This window comes from Charadrius vociferus, unplaced genomic scaffold (genome assembly GCF_000708025.1).
Source record: "Charadrius vociferus isolate BGI_N301 unplaced genomic scaffold, ASM70802v2 scaffold103, whole genome shotgun sequence".
Lineage (NCBI taxonomy): Eukaryota > Metazoa > Chordata > Aves > Charadriiformes > Charadriidae > Charadrius > Charadrius vociferus.
In genome coordinates this window covers 4,016,174-4,030,768 of record NW_009648061.1, presented here as the reverse complement: position 1 = coordinate 4,030,768, position 14,595 = coordinate 4,016,174, and the positions used below count along the sequence as shown (strand labels likewise).

Here is a 14,595-nt window from a genome sequence, read left to right as displayed (position 1 = left end):
GCGGTGCTTTCGCGGGGCCTCTTGGTCCCCGCGGGAAGGGAGCCTCCTCGGAGCTTCCACCCCGCCCCGCTTTAGCCCGTGTCTCGTCCCCATCCCCCCTCCCTTAGCCCGTCGTGCCCCCCCCATCTGAAGCTGTCGCTGTTCGCAAGAAGGGCCGTGGCTGAGCGAGCAGGCAGCCGTGTGTGAGTGCGTGTGCTTTAAATACTGATGGAAGAGTGGAGTAAAATTGTTCTGGCTCCTCCTTTTAGCGGTGCTTAGTTTAGTTGCTTCCTAGCTTTAAGCCTCGGGGCTGTCATCGTAGCTGCTCTGCTTTTGGATGCCTTAGCAGTGCAAATGCAACCTGTGCAAGAAGAGGCACTGGAATGTTTCTGGCATAAAAACACCACGCATATATTGATTTTTTTTTTCAGTCATGACCTGCTGTTGTCAGTTAAATTACATTATTTACGTTAGGTTTTTTCTCTGTATTTTTCTTAGCTTAATATTATGATTTTGGGATGCATGATAACGATTTAACTTATTTTCCCTTTGTTTTATAGTCTCACATAATGGCAGCAAAGGCTGTGGCAAGTACTCTGAGAACATCCCTTGGGCCCAATGGTAATAATGAAATAATTTTAACGTTTCTTCCTCAGTAATTGTTTTGTGGGGATTTTATAGATTTGTCTTCATGCTTTGAATATTATTTTTTTTTAGGCTTGGATAAAATGATGGTGGACAAAGATGGTGAGGTAACTGTGACAAATGATGGTGCTACCATCCTGAATATGATGGATGTGGATCACCAGATAGCCAAACTTATGGTGGAGCTGTCTAAATCTCAAGATGATGAGATTGGGGATGGAACTACTGGAGTCGTTGGTAAGAAAAGATTTTAAATTTAGTTTAGCTTTTCCAGCTTTAAAATCAAGCTTCTTCAGCTATTTTAAGAAATTTTGTGTGAATAGCTTTTCTGTAGCTCATTTTTGAAATATTTACTGCTTTAGTATTTTTGTCAGGTTTTGCATTAGAAGTCTTTTAATCAGAAAGATGCTTTTGTGTCTTTTCTAAGTATGTTTACGGTTGAAGTTAGTGTTGGGAGTCCTCTTTGTACTTCAAATTTTTTTTTGCATAATTTTCTTCCATAATCTCCTACCTGTCCTGCCTTGGTGCCCATGCTTCCTTTTTGGTCTAATGTAATGCAGTTTTCTTTCTAAGCATAGCAAGCAGGGGGTTGTTCAGCGTTATTTTGTCATTTAAGAAACCTTGAACCATTTAAATATTACAGAAAAAAAACAAGGTGTATTTTTAATTTTTTGATAATGTATTAAAATGATGCTTTGCTCTGTGGAAGAGTAAACATTATTTTTAAAATTTGTTTTATAGTTCTGGCTGGAGCATTATTGGAACAGGCTGAGCAATTACTAGATCGTGGTATTCACCCTATCAGAATAGCAGACGGTTATGAGCAGGCAGCCCGCATTGCTATTGAACATCTAGACAAAATCAGTGACAGCTTTCCAGTTGATCCCCAGAACATTGAACCTCTGATCCAGACAGCAAAGACAACGCTAGGCTCTAAAGTGTAAGTCACAAAAACTTCATATGAACCTTTCCCTTAAAAACATTTTGAGTTGAAAGGAGAAATCTTGGTGTTAACTTGTGTTTTGATGGATTATTAAATTGTTTGTGTTATTGGAGTGGCTGTTGAAGGCTCTTTAATGTTTGATTTGGGCTAATTTTTCAGTGGACCCATGTCTCAGGATAAGAAATTCCGAATCCTTTTTCTCTAAAGGGTCAATTCTATGAGGTTAAGCAGCTGCAAAATCAATTTCATTCTAACCTGTTCTGTTAGTTCTGAATTTCTGCATCGTAGCAAATTCCAAGAGCAATGCAAACCTTTTAAAAATAACTAACTGTTATATTTCAAAGGTTTGTGTTGGTGGGTTCATTTTCCTAAAAAAATCTTGTAGGGTAGTTCCTTAAGTGGATTTTTCAGTATATGTTCTCTGTGTATTATGTCAATTCAGGCACTGTAAGGGCTTCTATTGCAGGGCTGTATTAAAAGTGGTTTCTGTGGCCTGAATGTTTCTTGGTAGTTGATTTTCTTTTCTTGTTTCAAGTCTGTATCTTGAGACTACTACCACAAGGACTACTTTGACAAACCATATTGCGTGTTCTATTTTATACCACTCTTAGTATCTTTTATTTCTGTGAACAAACAAGCAGGACCCCCTCTTAATGTGGCGTACAAAAGTCATTAGCTACAGTGATCCTTTTTTGTTCAAGATTGATAGAAGCACTTTTTTTCTTCCAAACTGTGGAAATATAACACAACTTTATTGTTGTTTTTTAAACATAGAGTTAACCGTTGTCACAGACAAATGGCAGAAATTGCTGTAAATGCTGTACTGACAGTAGCAGATATGGAACGTAAAGATGTTGATTTTGAGCTGATCAAAGTACAAGGCAAAGTGGGAGGTAGACTGGAAGATACACAGTTGGTTAAAGGAGTGATTGTGGATAAAGATTTCAGTCATCCACAGATGCCTAAAGTAAGTGATGTTCCTGCGTACGTCTCTCATCTGTAATGGCTTGAATAAGATTGTCTGGCCCACTTCAAATGCTGTCCTACCATTTCTTAAGTATTTAAACAGTGTTGTGGTTTGGCTTAGTTTTTCACCCATGGATCAAACGAGAAAAGGGAGAGGAGCATTAAATTCTTCATGTTGGAAGAGACCAAGTTAGAATTTACAATAGTCTTGAGAAATTAAGAAGTAGCGGGGGGATTACTGTACAACTAAGTGCGGACAAGTGCACAGTTCTATGTTGAAGCAGAAATAACCATCCATAGTGTGTAATATGCTTAAGATGCTTAATGCAACTCAGTATCAAGAGATGCTTGTACTGTTCTTAAGCTTTACGAGTTGTTGTGTTGTCCTGTTGGGAGCACTCCAGAAGTTGTCCTTTTATTATATTTGGTGTAGGTAAGGTCTGCAAGTTTGTGTGCAGCATACTTAAATTGCCTCCATCTTTCCTTAGAATTTCTGCTACTCTAAAATATCTTTCTAGTAGGTGACAATCCTATGAAAAGGAAGACTGGTGGAAAATACCAGGATTGTAATACATAAAACGTGCCTGCGAAGATGAGCGCATAGAGTTCTCAGTGGTCACAGTGGATATGAGAGCAAATAATGCTTTCATTAAAGTTTGTTTTGTTTTGTTTTTTAAACATCTAATCTATAAAAAGACATCACTGGTGAAGATTGTTAAGGGCTTAAACAGTGTCTTGAAGCTTTAATATTTCTTCTAAGTGGGTTAGAGAGACTTGATGGAATTGTTTGGGTATAGTTAGTTTCATTTCAGAATCCATCAAATTGTTTTCAAATTTCTTTAAAAACACAGAGATAGGAGGATATGTCTGTATGTTGTGCAAACATGAGAAAGAGGGGTTACTGAGGTCAAAACTTGATTATTATTATTTTATTTATTTTAATTATACAGGAGCTTAAAGATGCTAAAATTGCAATCCTTACTTGTCCGTTCGAACCACCTAAGCCTAAAACCAAGCATAAGCTTGATGTCACATCTGTGGAAGATTACAAGGCACTGCAGAAATATGAAAAGGAGAAGTTTGAAGAGATGGTCAAACAGGTAGTCTTGAGGATTATTTCTCTGGTTTTGATGTTTTTCATAGCCTTTACACAAATTAGCATAGTGCATTGATTTATTTCTGGAAACGAGCTGATGATCCTGATAGGAGCAACATACAAGCAGTTGTAAGTAAGGCTATGAATAAAAGTTACGTAAGATATACACCCTGGTTTGAAATTTACATTCATCTCCATCTATGGCAGATGGTTCTTTTTCAGACTTGTGTTTTGAGAAAATTAGGAGAATTAAAACCATGAAGAAACTGTTTTTCATTCCTGGGTTAGTTCTGCTCAGAAGATTGATGTTGTCTGTTGCTTTCAGATAAAAGACACTGGTGCAAATCTTGCTATTTGCCAGTGGGGTTTTGATGATGAGGCAAATCACTTACTGCTCCAGAATGAGCTGCCTGCTGTACGTTGGGTTGGTGGACCTGAAATAGAAGTAAGTAAAATCTTCTAAAACTGGGCTTTGTAGTAGTGTTAAGTAATACGCTGCACCAATTAAAAGTTCAGGCTTTCTGGGTAGAACTGCATAGTTGTGCGTATGGGTAGGTGTTGGAGAAAAATCGTTGGGGATCTGTGGGAAGGACCTACAATAAATGGGATTATGGTTTATAATTGGAGTGTATGCGTGTTACTCGTTACAAATTTTACGTGGCGAGGAATGTTTCTGCTTTAGTCTCGCTGTTTGCAGAAACAAGGCATCGCCTGAAATACTTTGAAGTGATGGGAAGATAACCTTTTGGAGTGGGCACTTGACAGATTCTTTTCCACTGATTTTATGTTATGAAAAGCGTAACGGAAAAGTCTTCTCAGAATAACTGATGGTTGTTTAACTTCAGTTAATCGCCATTGCAACTGGAGGACGCATTGTTCCTCGCTTCTGTGAACTCACGGCAGAGAAACTGGGTTTTGCGGGCATTGTCCGAGAGATCTCCTTTGGAACGACAAAGGACAGGATGCTTGTCATTGAACAGTGTCAGAATTCCAGAGCTGTGACCATTTTCATTAGAGGAGGAAATAAAATGGTGAGATGCTTAGTTTGTTACTAATGTTTGATGCATGCGTTGCTGAATGTCTAGTTTCTTCCAAAAGCATATTAACTCTTTAGTGTTTTTGTCTAAATTTCCCTTGCAGCATGGACAAATAGTGGGAGGGGAGGGTTGTAGGCAGTGGTGACTATGTGTTAGAAGTCATTTGTTAGATTCACATCCTGTGTTTTTGGGTGAAAACTTTGTTTTTTTCACTTTTAGACCATATATTTCATAAATACAGAAACAGTTTTATCTGTGGATGCTCTCATTTGTTTTTTCTCATGGGAAGGTCACTTCTATGACAAGACATACTACCATTTCTGAAAGATTTAGTTTTATTATACGCCTAAGTATGTGACTTCAGATTTAGTCCAGTTAAAATAAAATAAAAAACAGAAGCACCCCAAAACCACTGAATAAGACCATTTTAAATGTTTATGTACTTAACCTGATTGTTGGTTGTACTGTTACTATTAAATTATATTTAGTATAGGTCAAGTCCTACTTTGAATGAAAAACCTTAGGAAGAAAAGAACATAACCTCTAGTCTGAAGAGTTGTTTGAGAAAGCAAAAATGCTGCTTTAAAGGTTAGCATAACTTGTTAAAATCCTTCTACGTCTGTTGAAGTTGGGAGTTGACACAAATTCCAGTCTGAGAATTATGTTGGCATTTAAATTTAAGTGTTTTGTCTCTTGGAAATAAGGAAGATTAAAAGCCTTATCATGTAAGGTTTTTTTTCAATTTATAGATTTAACAAGTAACATTGAAAAGGTGTGCATATTTTTTTTATTCCTTCTCTGCCAGTGGTTGTCTAACACTTTATATTTTGAGATAGTATAACATAGCAGCAGTAGAGCTGCATTAGACCCATGAAAAGATCCTACAGTTTATTTGCAGTTTCCATTTTTGTATTAGGAAGTACATCTTCATAGCCTTCAGTTACGTATATTGTAAAATATGTATTGTTTTATAATTCCAGATTATTGAAGAAGCAAAGCGATCTCTTCATGATGCGTTGTGTGTAATCCGGAATCTTGTTCGTGATAATCGTATTGTATATGGTGGTGGTGCAGCTGAAATTTCTTGTGCCTTGGCAGTCAGTGAAGCAGCAGATAAGGTAAGAAAGGAACAATTACAACTTTCTTTAATTTATGAAGGGAAAATAAGGATTAAGTCCATCTTAAGAGATTTAAAAAAAAACTTCAGAGACCTTCCAGAAAGTGCCTGTTACGGAACTTACTGACATTCGCTGACAACCAGTGTTAAAAAGTTTCCTTCCCCTCTCTGTAAAAAGTCATTACCAGGACCTTTTTTCTTTTATGATAAGAGCAATTTAAAATTGTTTTAATTTGCAAGTAGTTACCATCCAAAGGCATTAGTTCAGTTATTGAGATATATATATTCCCAAGCAAACCTGCATATCGTGCATATTTTATAGCTAGTGTGAAAATCTGCTTTTGTTAACACTAGAGTTAATAACTGTGTGAATTTAAATTTCTTTTCCCCTAGTGCCCATCTCTGGAACAATATGCTATGAGAGCTTTTGCAGATGCCCTGGAGGTAATTCCAATGGCACTTTCAGAGAACAGTGGTATGAATCCAATACAGACTATGACCGAAGTGCGGGCTAGGCAAGTGAAGGAAAATAATCCCGCCCTTGGCATTGATTGCTTGCAGAAAGGAACAAATGGTAAGAACTACCATGTGGAGAAGGAGGAGCGTAACGGGGTTTTCCTTCTCAAAAGATCAAAAGCCTTACTATTTTGCTTCTCAGTCTTTTTTTTTGTTGTTGTTGTTTTAAACCTGTGCATCACTTCAGTTATGAGCTCTTGTCCCGTGCCGTAATAAATGGGAATGCAGGTGGAGAGATACATGCGTGTCTACCAGGCAGAAAATGTGTAATTGCTTGAAAACCTTACTTTGGTGGCAAGATCAGTTGAAGAGGTTGACTGACCTTGTGGTACGGGAATGAAAGCTACTCATTATGAAGCAAGAGCAGGCTGTGTTTTCAGAACTGCAGTTTTAGTGATCCAGTTTACACTGTAGCCCTACAAACACCTGTTTTGAGTAACAGCTTGCGAAAGAAGTAAACAAAAGTTTGGAAATGTCCTTAGGTAGTGTTGTTCGCACCAGTATGTGTACAAATACAGACCATAACAATCATGTGAAGATGAAGAAACCAATGTCTGAAAACTTACTATCATCTGGACATCTGCTTTTCACATTGCTATTCTGTTGCTTTTTTCAGAAAAGAAGGTGGTAAATTTTGGAACACAATGTAAGGCATTGTGTTTATGTAAATTCATTACCTTTCTTTGACAAGGTGTTTCTGCTTTATGGCATTTGAACTTTCACCTCTTTGGTGGTTGCTCTGCCCTTAAGATGCTTCGAATGTTTGTATATGGGAAATGTACTCTTCAAAAAGTAATGCAGAAAGGTGAAAAGCTGCAGTTGGGGAAGACTTGGTTGGGAAAAGAGTTGGGATCGTAATGTTCTAAGATCTTTGGTAAGAACCCAGACATAAAACTAGCTTGTACCAATTGTTTGTCAACTAGAGTGGCCAAGAGTAATAATTTTTAAATGTTCTTTAAAATTATATGTAAATTACTATCTCAGGTTAAATGTCATATCTAGATTTGAGGAGGATATCTAATTCTTCTGCTTCTTTTTGGCAGATATGAAGCAGCAGCATGTTATAGAAACCTTGATTGGTAAGAAACAGCAGATTTCTCTGGCGACTCAGGTTGTTAGAATGATTCTGAAGATTGATGATATCCGTAGGCCTGGAGAATCTGAGGAGTGAAAGTTGAAAAGCAAGAAACATTAAGGGGGCCACAGCAGTAGCGAAGACGGTAGTATTCTGATGCTTCATCTTCAGCTATTTATTTTGGACACTTTTTGTTTCAGATACTGTAATGGCTAATTGTTGGAAATAAAACACAATTTAACACTGGTGGTTTCAAGACTTGTTTCAGAAGTATCATTGCATCTTTTCTTAGACAAGTGTCAATGTTCATAGAAAACACTTCTTGAATGTCTAGGAAAAAAACATTGATAACACAGTAATAAAATTCTGTTGGTCCTTTTTCATTGCTCCTGCAGCTAACTCCCTTAGCTGCTTGTGAGGAAAGCACACAGATTCTCATTTGAAGATGTCTGTCGCTCTTCAGTGAAGCAAGCACAAAGTTATTGTAGCCTCCAGTAATTCTCATATGTTAGGAAGTTTCAGTCTGAAGATTTAAAGGGTCTGTGTTTCATACTTCCAGTTGCTTCATTTTTTTCTCTTGTGGTACCCTTTAATTGTGTTTTCTGATTTATGTGCAAGGAGAATTTTTTTCTGGGGTATACACAATCAGCCAAGTGGGGTTTTCCCCAGAAGTTTTGTGAATGCCACCACCACTGAGTGCCCTTGCTTTCTACGTCCCAAGAATGGTAGAGTAACATTTACTAGTAAGGTGCCTTGCCTGTGAAATTATTAGCAAGAAACAAGTGGTAGACCAGAACTAATGTGCTTTTTTTTTTTTTTTTACAGTTTTCAAAAGATAATAAGGTCTTGAAAATATGAACATTACTTGCGCTACGTTTCATGTACATAGTTTTAAAAGTTTCAGAGTATAGTAGTATAGAGGAAACTTTCTCTTTTACTGACCACTGTTGGCTAGGAGATCATGTTCTAATTATTTTCTATGATTGTACATCACTTGAATCAAACAAAATCCTTCAGTGAGTGTCGATTAGAGGAAGAAGGGTAGAAATAAGTTTGACTTTTATGGTGAGAGAGTTCCCAGACTGGTTAGAATAAACTGTATTTCCAGAACTGTTTGAGGAAGAATCCTGCAAAGCTTTATTTTCACTGCTAGAAGGTGAGTAATGAGTGTTTCTTAGTTTTCTTCTGCTTTTTCCCAAATTAGCTTCATTTACATGCAGTTCAGTGGACAACAACAGTTAATCAGTTTTACTGCTGCTAAAGTCTGGCATTCTGAATCGATTCATGGTTGTAATTGTGAATCTGAAATCCCATAAATACATTGGCTCACGTTGAGCTATCTCTTACTTTGTTCAGTACCACAAAAAGAAAATAGGTGTAGCTAGAACTAAAAAGGGATTAATTTAGTTGTACTAATGTACCTCTTCTACCTCATGGTGAAGTTGTACGCGTGATAGAAAAGAAGTGAGAAAAGTTATGCATATTTTATTAGTTTTTCCCTTCAACTCCTGTCCCCTGTTGTTGTGCGTTAACCCCAGTAGGCAGTGTAGCAGCTCGTGGCCGGTACTTGGGAAGACAAATACCAAAATAGAACCTTTTCTCGCCCCTCCTTTCCCCCAGCTTTTTTATTGCTGAGCATGGCATTACATGGCATGGGCTATCGCTTTGCTCAGTTCAGGTCATCTGCCTGGTTGTGCCCCCTCCCAGCCTCCTGCGTGCCGCTGGCCTGCTGATGGGGGATGGGGACAGAGTGAGAACCAGAGGTGGCCTGGATGCTGTGCAAGTGCTGTTCAGCAATAGCAAACATAGGTGTGTTTTGGTCACAAATCTAAAGCACAGCACTGTACCAGCTACTATGAAGAAAATTAACTGTGTCCCACCCTGAGCCAGTACACCTATCCACACTGGTGAATCCCATTACCAAATTGTTTCAAAGCTTCACCTATCAGCTCTTGTTCAGTTATGTTGTCTTTTAGCGCATCTTAGAGATGGTGTCTCCTTTAAAATGTGAGATGCCAAGAAGAAACGGGCAGTACTGCACACCACTTCCACAGCTCTGCTTTCGGATGCCCTGACCGGGAGATGTGGAGGAGGCAGAGGAGGGAGGGCTCGGTGCGGGTAGCGCTGCAACTGGAGGGGAGAAAGGCTGTGACTGTGCTCCGCAGGCGGTATGTGGGGTTGATTCACAGAGACTTGGAGCTTACAGTCAGTAACGTCGGACAGAGCTTCGGTGTGGCGGTCTGGTAGTTTAACGATGTGTGAGCTGAGACCTGGTCAGAATTAGGTGGTGGTGTGTTGGTTTTGGGTTGTTTTTTTTCTTCCAAGGGCAAGTTTTGACTAAACTGCTGCCTAATTCAGAAGCCTCTAGGAACACGGGACAATTTATTTTAAAAGTTGTGAAATCATACAGTTTTGCTGATCTGACTGACGGAAATAAAGGTTTTGTGCTGTGTGTATAAATATTTTTTAATGTTCAACCAGATCTTAGTATGGAAATTCTGAAGCTTGGTGATGGAACTTTGATAAAATTGTAAGAAAATTAAGTTTTTTTTCAGAGACTTGTACTTCTGCTTTTCAACATAAGAAATGTATAGCATCAATTGTCATTGTCAATTGTTACATTGTCAATAATTGTTGCGTAGAGGCAATTGGAGGACAATCAACTTTCATCACAGCATGCAACACGCAACTGAAAGTATTAAACCAAAGTAATGAAACCTGCACAACTCCAACTGGTACACTTTCACAGCAGGCGTATCTGAATTTGTGCTTTGGCAGAACAGCGGGAAGAGCAATATTGTGATTTTGTGCTGCAGTCCGCCTCTGGTCAAATAAAACAGAGCAAATGTATCTGAATAATGATATTCAGATTACTCCTGGTGGGTTTGTAACCACCGGGAAACAAAAGCCTTGCCTAGTCGTGTATTTGGGGCTGAGGGCCACCGTCCGTTCCAGCAGTAGTCCCCTACTCCGAGGAACATGTGAGGTGCGCCACTGGAGGGCAACACAGGCGTGTCACTGCCGTCGCAGGCTGTGTCCAGATTCTTTAAAGGCGAGCTGCAGCAGCCCGGCGGTCTTTCCCAGCATCACTGACACGGCAAACGTATGTCATCAGCAAGACCTGAATCCTTCTGAATTCGCCTCAAGGGCTCCATCACTTGAGCTGGTTTCATGACTGGCCCCATCCATGTGCCCTCTTAAATCCAAGTTTTCACATCATCTTAAGACCCTCATCCTGGTCCTGCCTCTTCATCCCGCTGATTCTCGTTCCCCTCTAACCCGCCAGCTTTTCCCAGCCTCATTTCTTAGTCTCTCCTGCTGCGTCCCCAGGCCTGGGTTCCCTTTCTTCTTCCATCTCCTGCATCTCCACACTGACACAACATAGGCTCGTCCTTGCAGCCGCAGGAGGCGAGGCTGCCAGGAGCACACAGGGTAGGCAAGGTCCCCTCTGTCCCCCCTGAGCACACCCGGCCCACCGCAGCTGCGGGGTGCCATGCACCCAGGGCTGGGCTTCTCCCTTTGGGCACACCACAGTGATTCAGAAAAATCAGGTCTGAGTGGGTATTTTTTCAGGAATAGGGTTAAGCAGAGCTGTGAGACAACGTTCTTGTTTCTCTACAAACCGACACTTTTTAATACAAGACACCTGGATATCAGGATACCTACACCCAGACCTACCTAAACGGGGCTGACTGGCTCCAGAACCTGGCCGGGCTGTATGTCTTCGTGCTAAGGCTGTACAGAAAAGAGGGCACCGTGGAAGCTGCTCTCCTCTGCTGCCCAATGGCACGACTGTCCCTCGCGCTGTTAAGAATTCCTGTTATATTGGCCATGGGGATGGTTACTACGCCCTCCCCGGACTCTTTACCATCATCCGAGGAGGGATGGTTCGGTTGTGAGGTCTGGGGCTGGGAGACTAGCCTTGTTTGTCCTCCTTGCATGGAAGTACCTCTCCATTTCACATCTTGGAGGGTTTCCCAGGAACTCTCTGCCAGGGAACATTTCTCGCCATGTTAAAGAGCCAATTAAATGGACTGACAGTGTTTGCTTCGTAAACAACTCATCTCTGTGATTAAAAAATTCTCTGTAAGACATGGACCCTGCGGTAGCTGCCTGGTGTACATGCACTAGAATCCTCATCCCCGTGAGATTCCTCCCTGAGCTACTTGGGACCAGTAAGTGTGCTATGGAGGGGCTCCCGCCCCGCAGTGCCAAATGGCAGCAGCGCGGGCACTGACAGAAACAGGTCTCTGTCAGCTCTCTGGTCTCTGGGTGCTCATCGAACACGGGACACTGCTGTCAGGGCCCCGCGTGCGCTCCCCTTGTTCCCCTCCCGGGGTTTGGCTGCTTGTGATCAAAGCCAGCTCTGGCATGGCACACCTGTGTCACCTTGAACCAGGCTGCTGGGGAAAACACTGGGGGTGACAGGGAGCTGGGAGGAGCCCTCCCACTTTTGCTCCAGAGCTGCATTTAAGATCCGGCCCATGCCCTTGCTCCTTGCCTGATCTGTGGTTCAGCTACAGCCATGCCATTCTGATACTGATGCTGGTCTGACTTCCTGGCCTGTCCTTGGCCTCGCCAAGTCCTTGTCAAGTTGGACTTGCTTGGTGATCTTGACTCTTCACTAACCCTGCTCACCGTGGCTGGACCAGCTCTGCTCTTCTTGCTTGGGTACGGTGATGTCAAGGAGCTCTGGAGGGGAACAGTGGCCAGAAGTTGTCTGGAAGGAGCACCTCGGAAGGCCATTGAAGGAGTCCTTACTCTTCAGGATGTGCAGTGGGAAGACAGGTCTCCTGCAGTACACAAGCAAGAAGGGCTGTGCAAGCAAAGGTAGAGTGAGCAGAGGAAAGTTAGGGAACCTCAGGAAAATGTAAAGTTTCCATCTATCTGTAGGCTCCCCTTAAGTCAAAATCTGTTGAAAGCTGGAAATTGTCTCTGAGGAGTTCTCACCGCATACTTGCCCTGTTCTTATCTTTATTTTTTTAAGAGAGAGGATATGGGATTATATTAGACATTTGGTCTGATGTGGTACATTCTTATTATTTAAGTACAACTACATTGAGGCAAGCTTTACAAACTTTGTATTATAGATAAAACTAGCTGATTTAAAGAACAGGGAATAACTGGCTAACACTGGTGAACTGACAGATTGGTTCTGATTCTCATAAGGCAATTTTCAATATTATGTAGCTGCCTAAAACTTTTAAAGAGGCCTTTAAATGTACCTCTTTTCCTGGAACATAGTCCAAAGTTACAGGAAGAGTGTATTTGTCCCATACCCTAACTTCTGGCAGAAAACAAACAAAATTGTTTTATATTCGGGTCAATATTGTACCACTTGAATAAGCAAAAAAGCTTTAACTCATTAAAATTTATGGAGGTGCCACTGAAGCAGCATTGCTTTCCCTCTTTAAATCTTTTTCTTAGTTGGATAGTAAATGAACAGTCTTGAAAAGATTTTCTTGAATTCACATTTAATTTGAAATGGTTCATTTTTAAAAGAAAAATGAATATAACTCAAATATTTAAAAGTCTGGTTTGAATTTAAAGATTTTGTAATTTCTGATACAGCATAGCTCCTTTTCACACCATGCAAAGAAAACTGTTTCTCTAAAACTCCTAAGCAGCCAAGCTGATTCCTCAAAAACGTAATTTATTTTTTCACTCCAGATTAGGAGGGAGTTGTTTCCCTGCTGGCACAAACAGAGCCCATGTACACAGGGGACTATCTAGTGTCACCTCAGCTGCTCTGATCTCAGTGCATCAGGGCCTCAGACTGTCTCGGTTTCAAGAAGCTGCTTTGATTTATGTGCCTTATGGCACCTAGTTCTCAAAGGATCATAAAAAAACTGTCCAACATTAAAATTGCTGAGTTCCCACTCTCTAACTGGACTGTCTTGTGGTGAACTTCTCTGCCAGCTGCTCATATTCATCACTCACTGACCGTTCCCATCACCCAGCTCGCAAGTGAAAAGCTCTCTGCAATCTCCTGACCTTTCTCCCACGCGTACACCACTGACTCCTCTGCTGCCTGCTGCCAGGTATGTGTCCCCGTAACCCACTGGCAGAAGCTGGTGGTCCTCACGCTCAGCTGGGTTTTGCAGTGAACATAACGCTTCTCCAACGACTCTTGAACCATGTCTTGATGTGCTCGCTCCAGATGGTCGCCAGTTCTCCCTGCTCTCTGCTGCTGTTCGAATTCGAGTCTTGGTCTGAGCCGACGTTAGCTGGTTTCCTGTGTTTCACATCCAGCTACCGTGCTGGCTGGCATTTTGTGAGTGTCTTGACTAGACGGTTAGATATGAGGTCTTCTCATTAACACATGTCTTGTAATTGGAAGAAGGCCAAAGGCTGGGAAAGGCAAGTTTCCAGCACTGCCTTTGATTTAAGGGCAGCACTAATAGTTAAGGTTAAGTGAGTGCTGGTGACGGGGAATGAGCTCAGAGGGACAGAAGGTGATGTGTGGCGAGCACTGGGGAAGCAGGAGTGACTGAAAGGACTGAAAACCCACTTAGGAAAGATCCTTTGCTGAATAACTTCGGCACAAGGCTGCGATGGCACATCCTCTTCATACTTGTTGTACTGCCTTGCTTTCCAGCTATGTTGACTCACTCCCTAAGAAAAGCTACTGCCACGAATCCCATGGGAGCTCCATTTCTGACTCCTCAGGACCTGGGTCAGGCTCTCTATTCATGCTGGGACCATGCGAGTGCCCAGGAGATGCACAGATCAGCACAGCCTTGTCTTCTCTTCCTTGGCAAAGAAAGTTTGCAGCAATTTCTTCTCTTTTGCTAATACAAAAAGCATGTACCCTCCAGCTCTTGCTTGTTTAGCAGAGCACATAAGCAGAGATGTGCCTTTTTCAAAACTGAGCATTGAGTATTATTGCTTTTGAGTAGAAATGCAGAAGCTAACAGGGCCAACAAAGTTCAGTGGATGTTCAGCAGTGACTTCATTTCTTGGCTCAAACTAAGCATGAGAGATGAAACTCGGTTCTGGAGGGAGAAGTTTAGAGCTGGTGGAAAACAGGTCATGTTACTAAGTCCCAGGCAAATTTGGATTCCTGAGGCAGGGGTTAGTGGGTATGGGTGTTTGAATCCTTGGCACGGTCCCAGCACTGGAAGCTTCAGCTACTGCAACACAGCAGTGTGAGCATCCGAGGGACTGAGGTGTGGTAATGAGAATCCCTGTAGTGAAACAGTCCCTTTAAGGTATTGCAAC

General features: G+C 41.4%; 1 protein-coding gene across 1 annotated transcript; it reads left to right on the top strand.

Annotated features, from left to right (window-relative positions):
• The first annotated feature begins 543 nt into the window (after nt 1-543).
• Nucleotides 544-7,630, top strand: CCT5 (chaperonin containing TCP1, subunit 5 (epsilon)). The gene is made up of 10 exons (XM_009883753.1): nt 544-600; nt 697-861; nt 1,366-1,564; nt 2,342-2,534; nt 3,484-3,633; nt 3,955-4,074; nt 4,475-4,660; nt 5,647-5,784; nt 6,177-6,357; nt 7,343-7,630. The coding sequence occupies exons 1-10, from the start codon at nt 549-551 to the stop codon at nt 7,468-7,470; spliced, it is 1,512 nt and encodes a 503-aa protein (XP_009882055.1). The 5' UTR covers nt 544-548; the 3' UTR covers nt 7,471-7,630.
• The last annotated feature ends 6,965 nt before the right edge of the window (nt 7,631-14,595 follow it).

What these genes read in the sequence shown, in the direction of transcription:
- CCT5 (XM_009883753.1), top strand. Translation starts at nt 549, where the DNA reads ATGGCAGCAAAGGCTGTGGCAAGTACTCTGAGAACATCCCTTGGGCCC. An exon ending in TTGAAGAGATGGTCAAACAG is followed by an intron (nt 3,634 to 3,954) that starts GTAGTCTTGAGG and finishes TGTTGCTTTCAG; the next exon opens with ATAAAAGACACTGGTGCAAA. An exon ending in CTTGCAGAAAGGAACAAATG is followed by an intron (nt 6,358 to 7,342) that starts GTAAGAACTACC and finishes TCTTTTTGGCAG; the next exon opens with ATATGAAGCAGCAGCATGTT.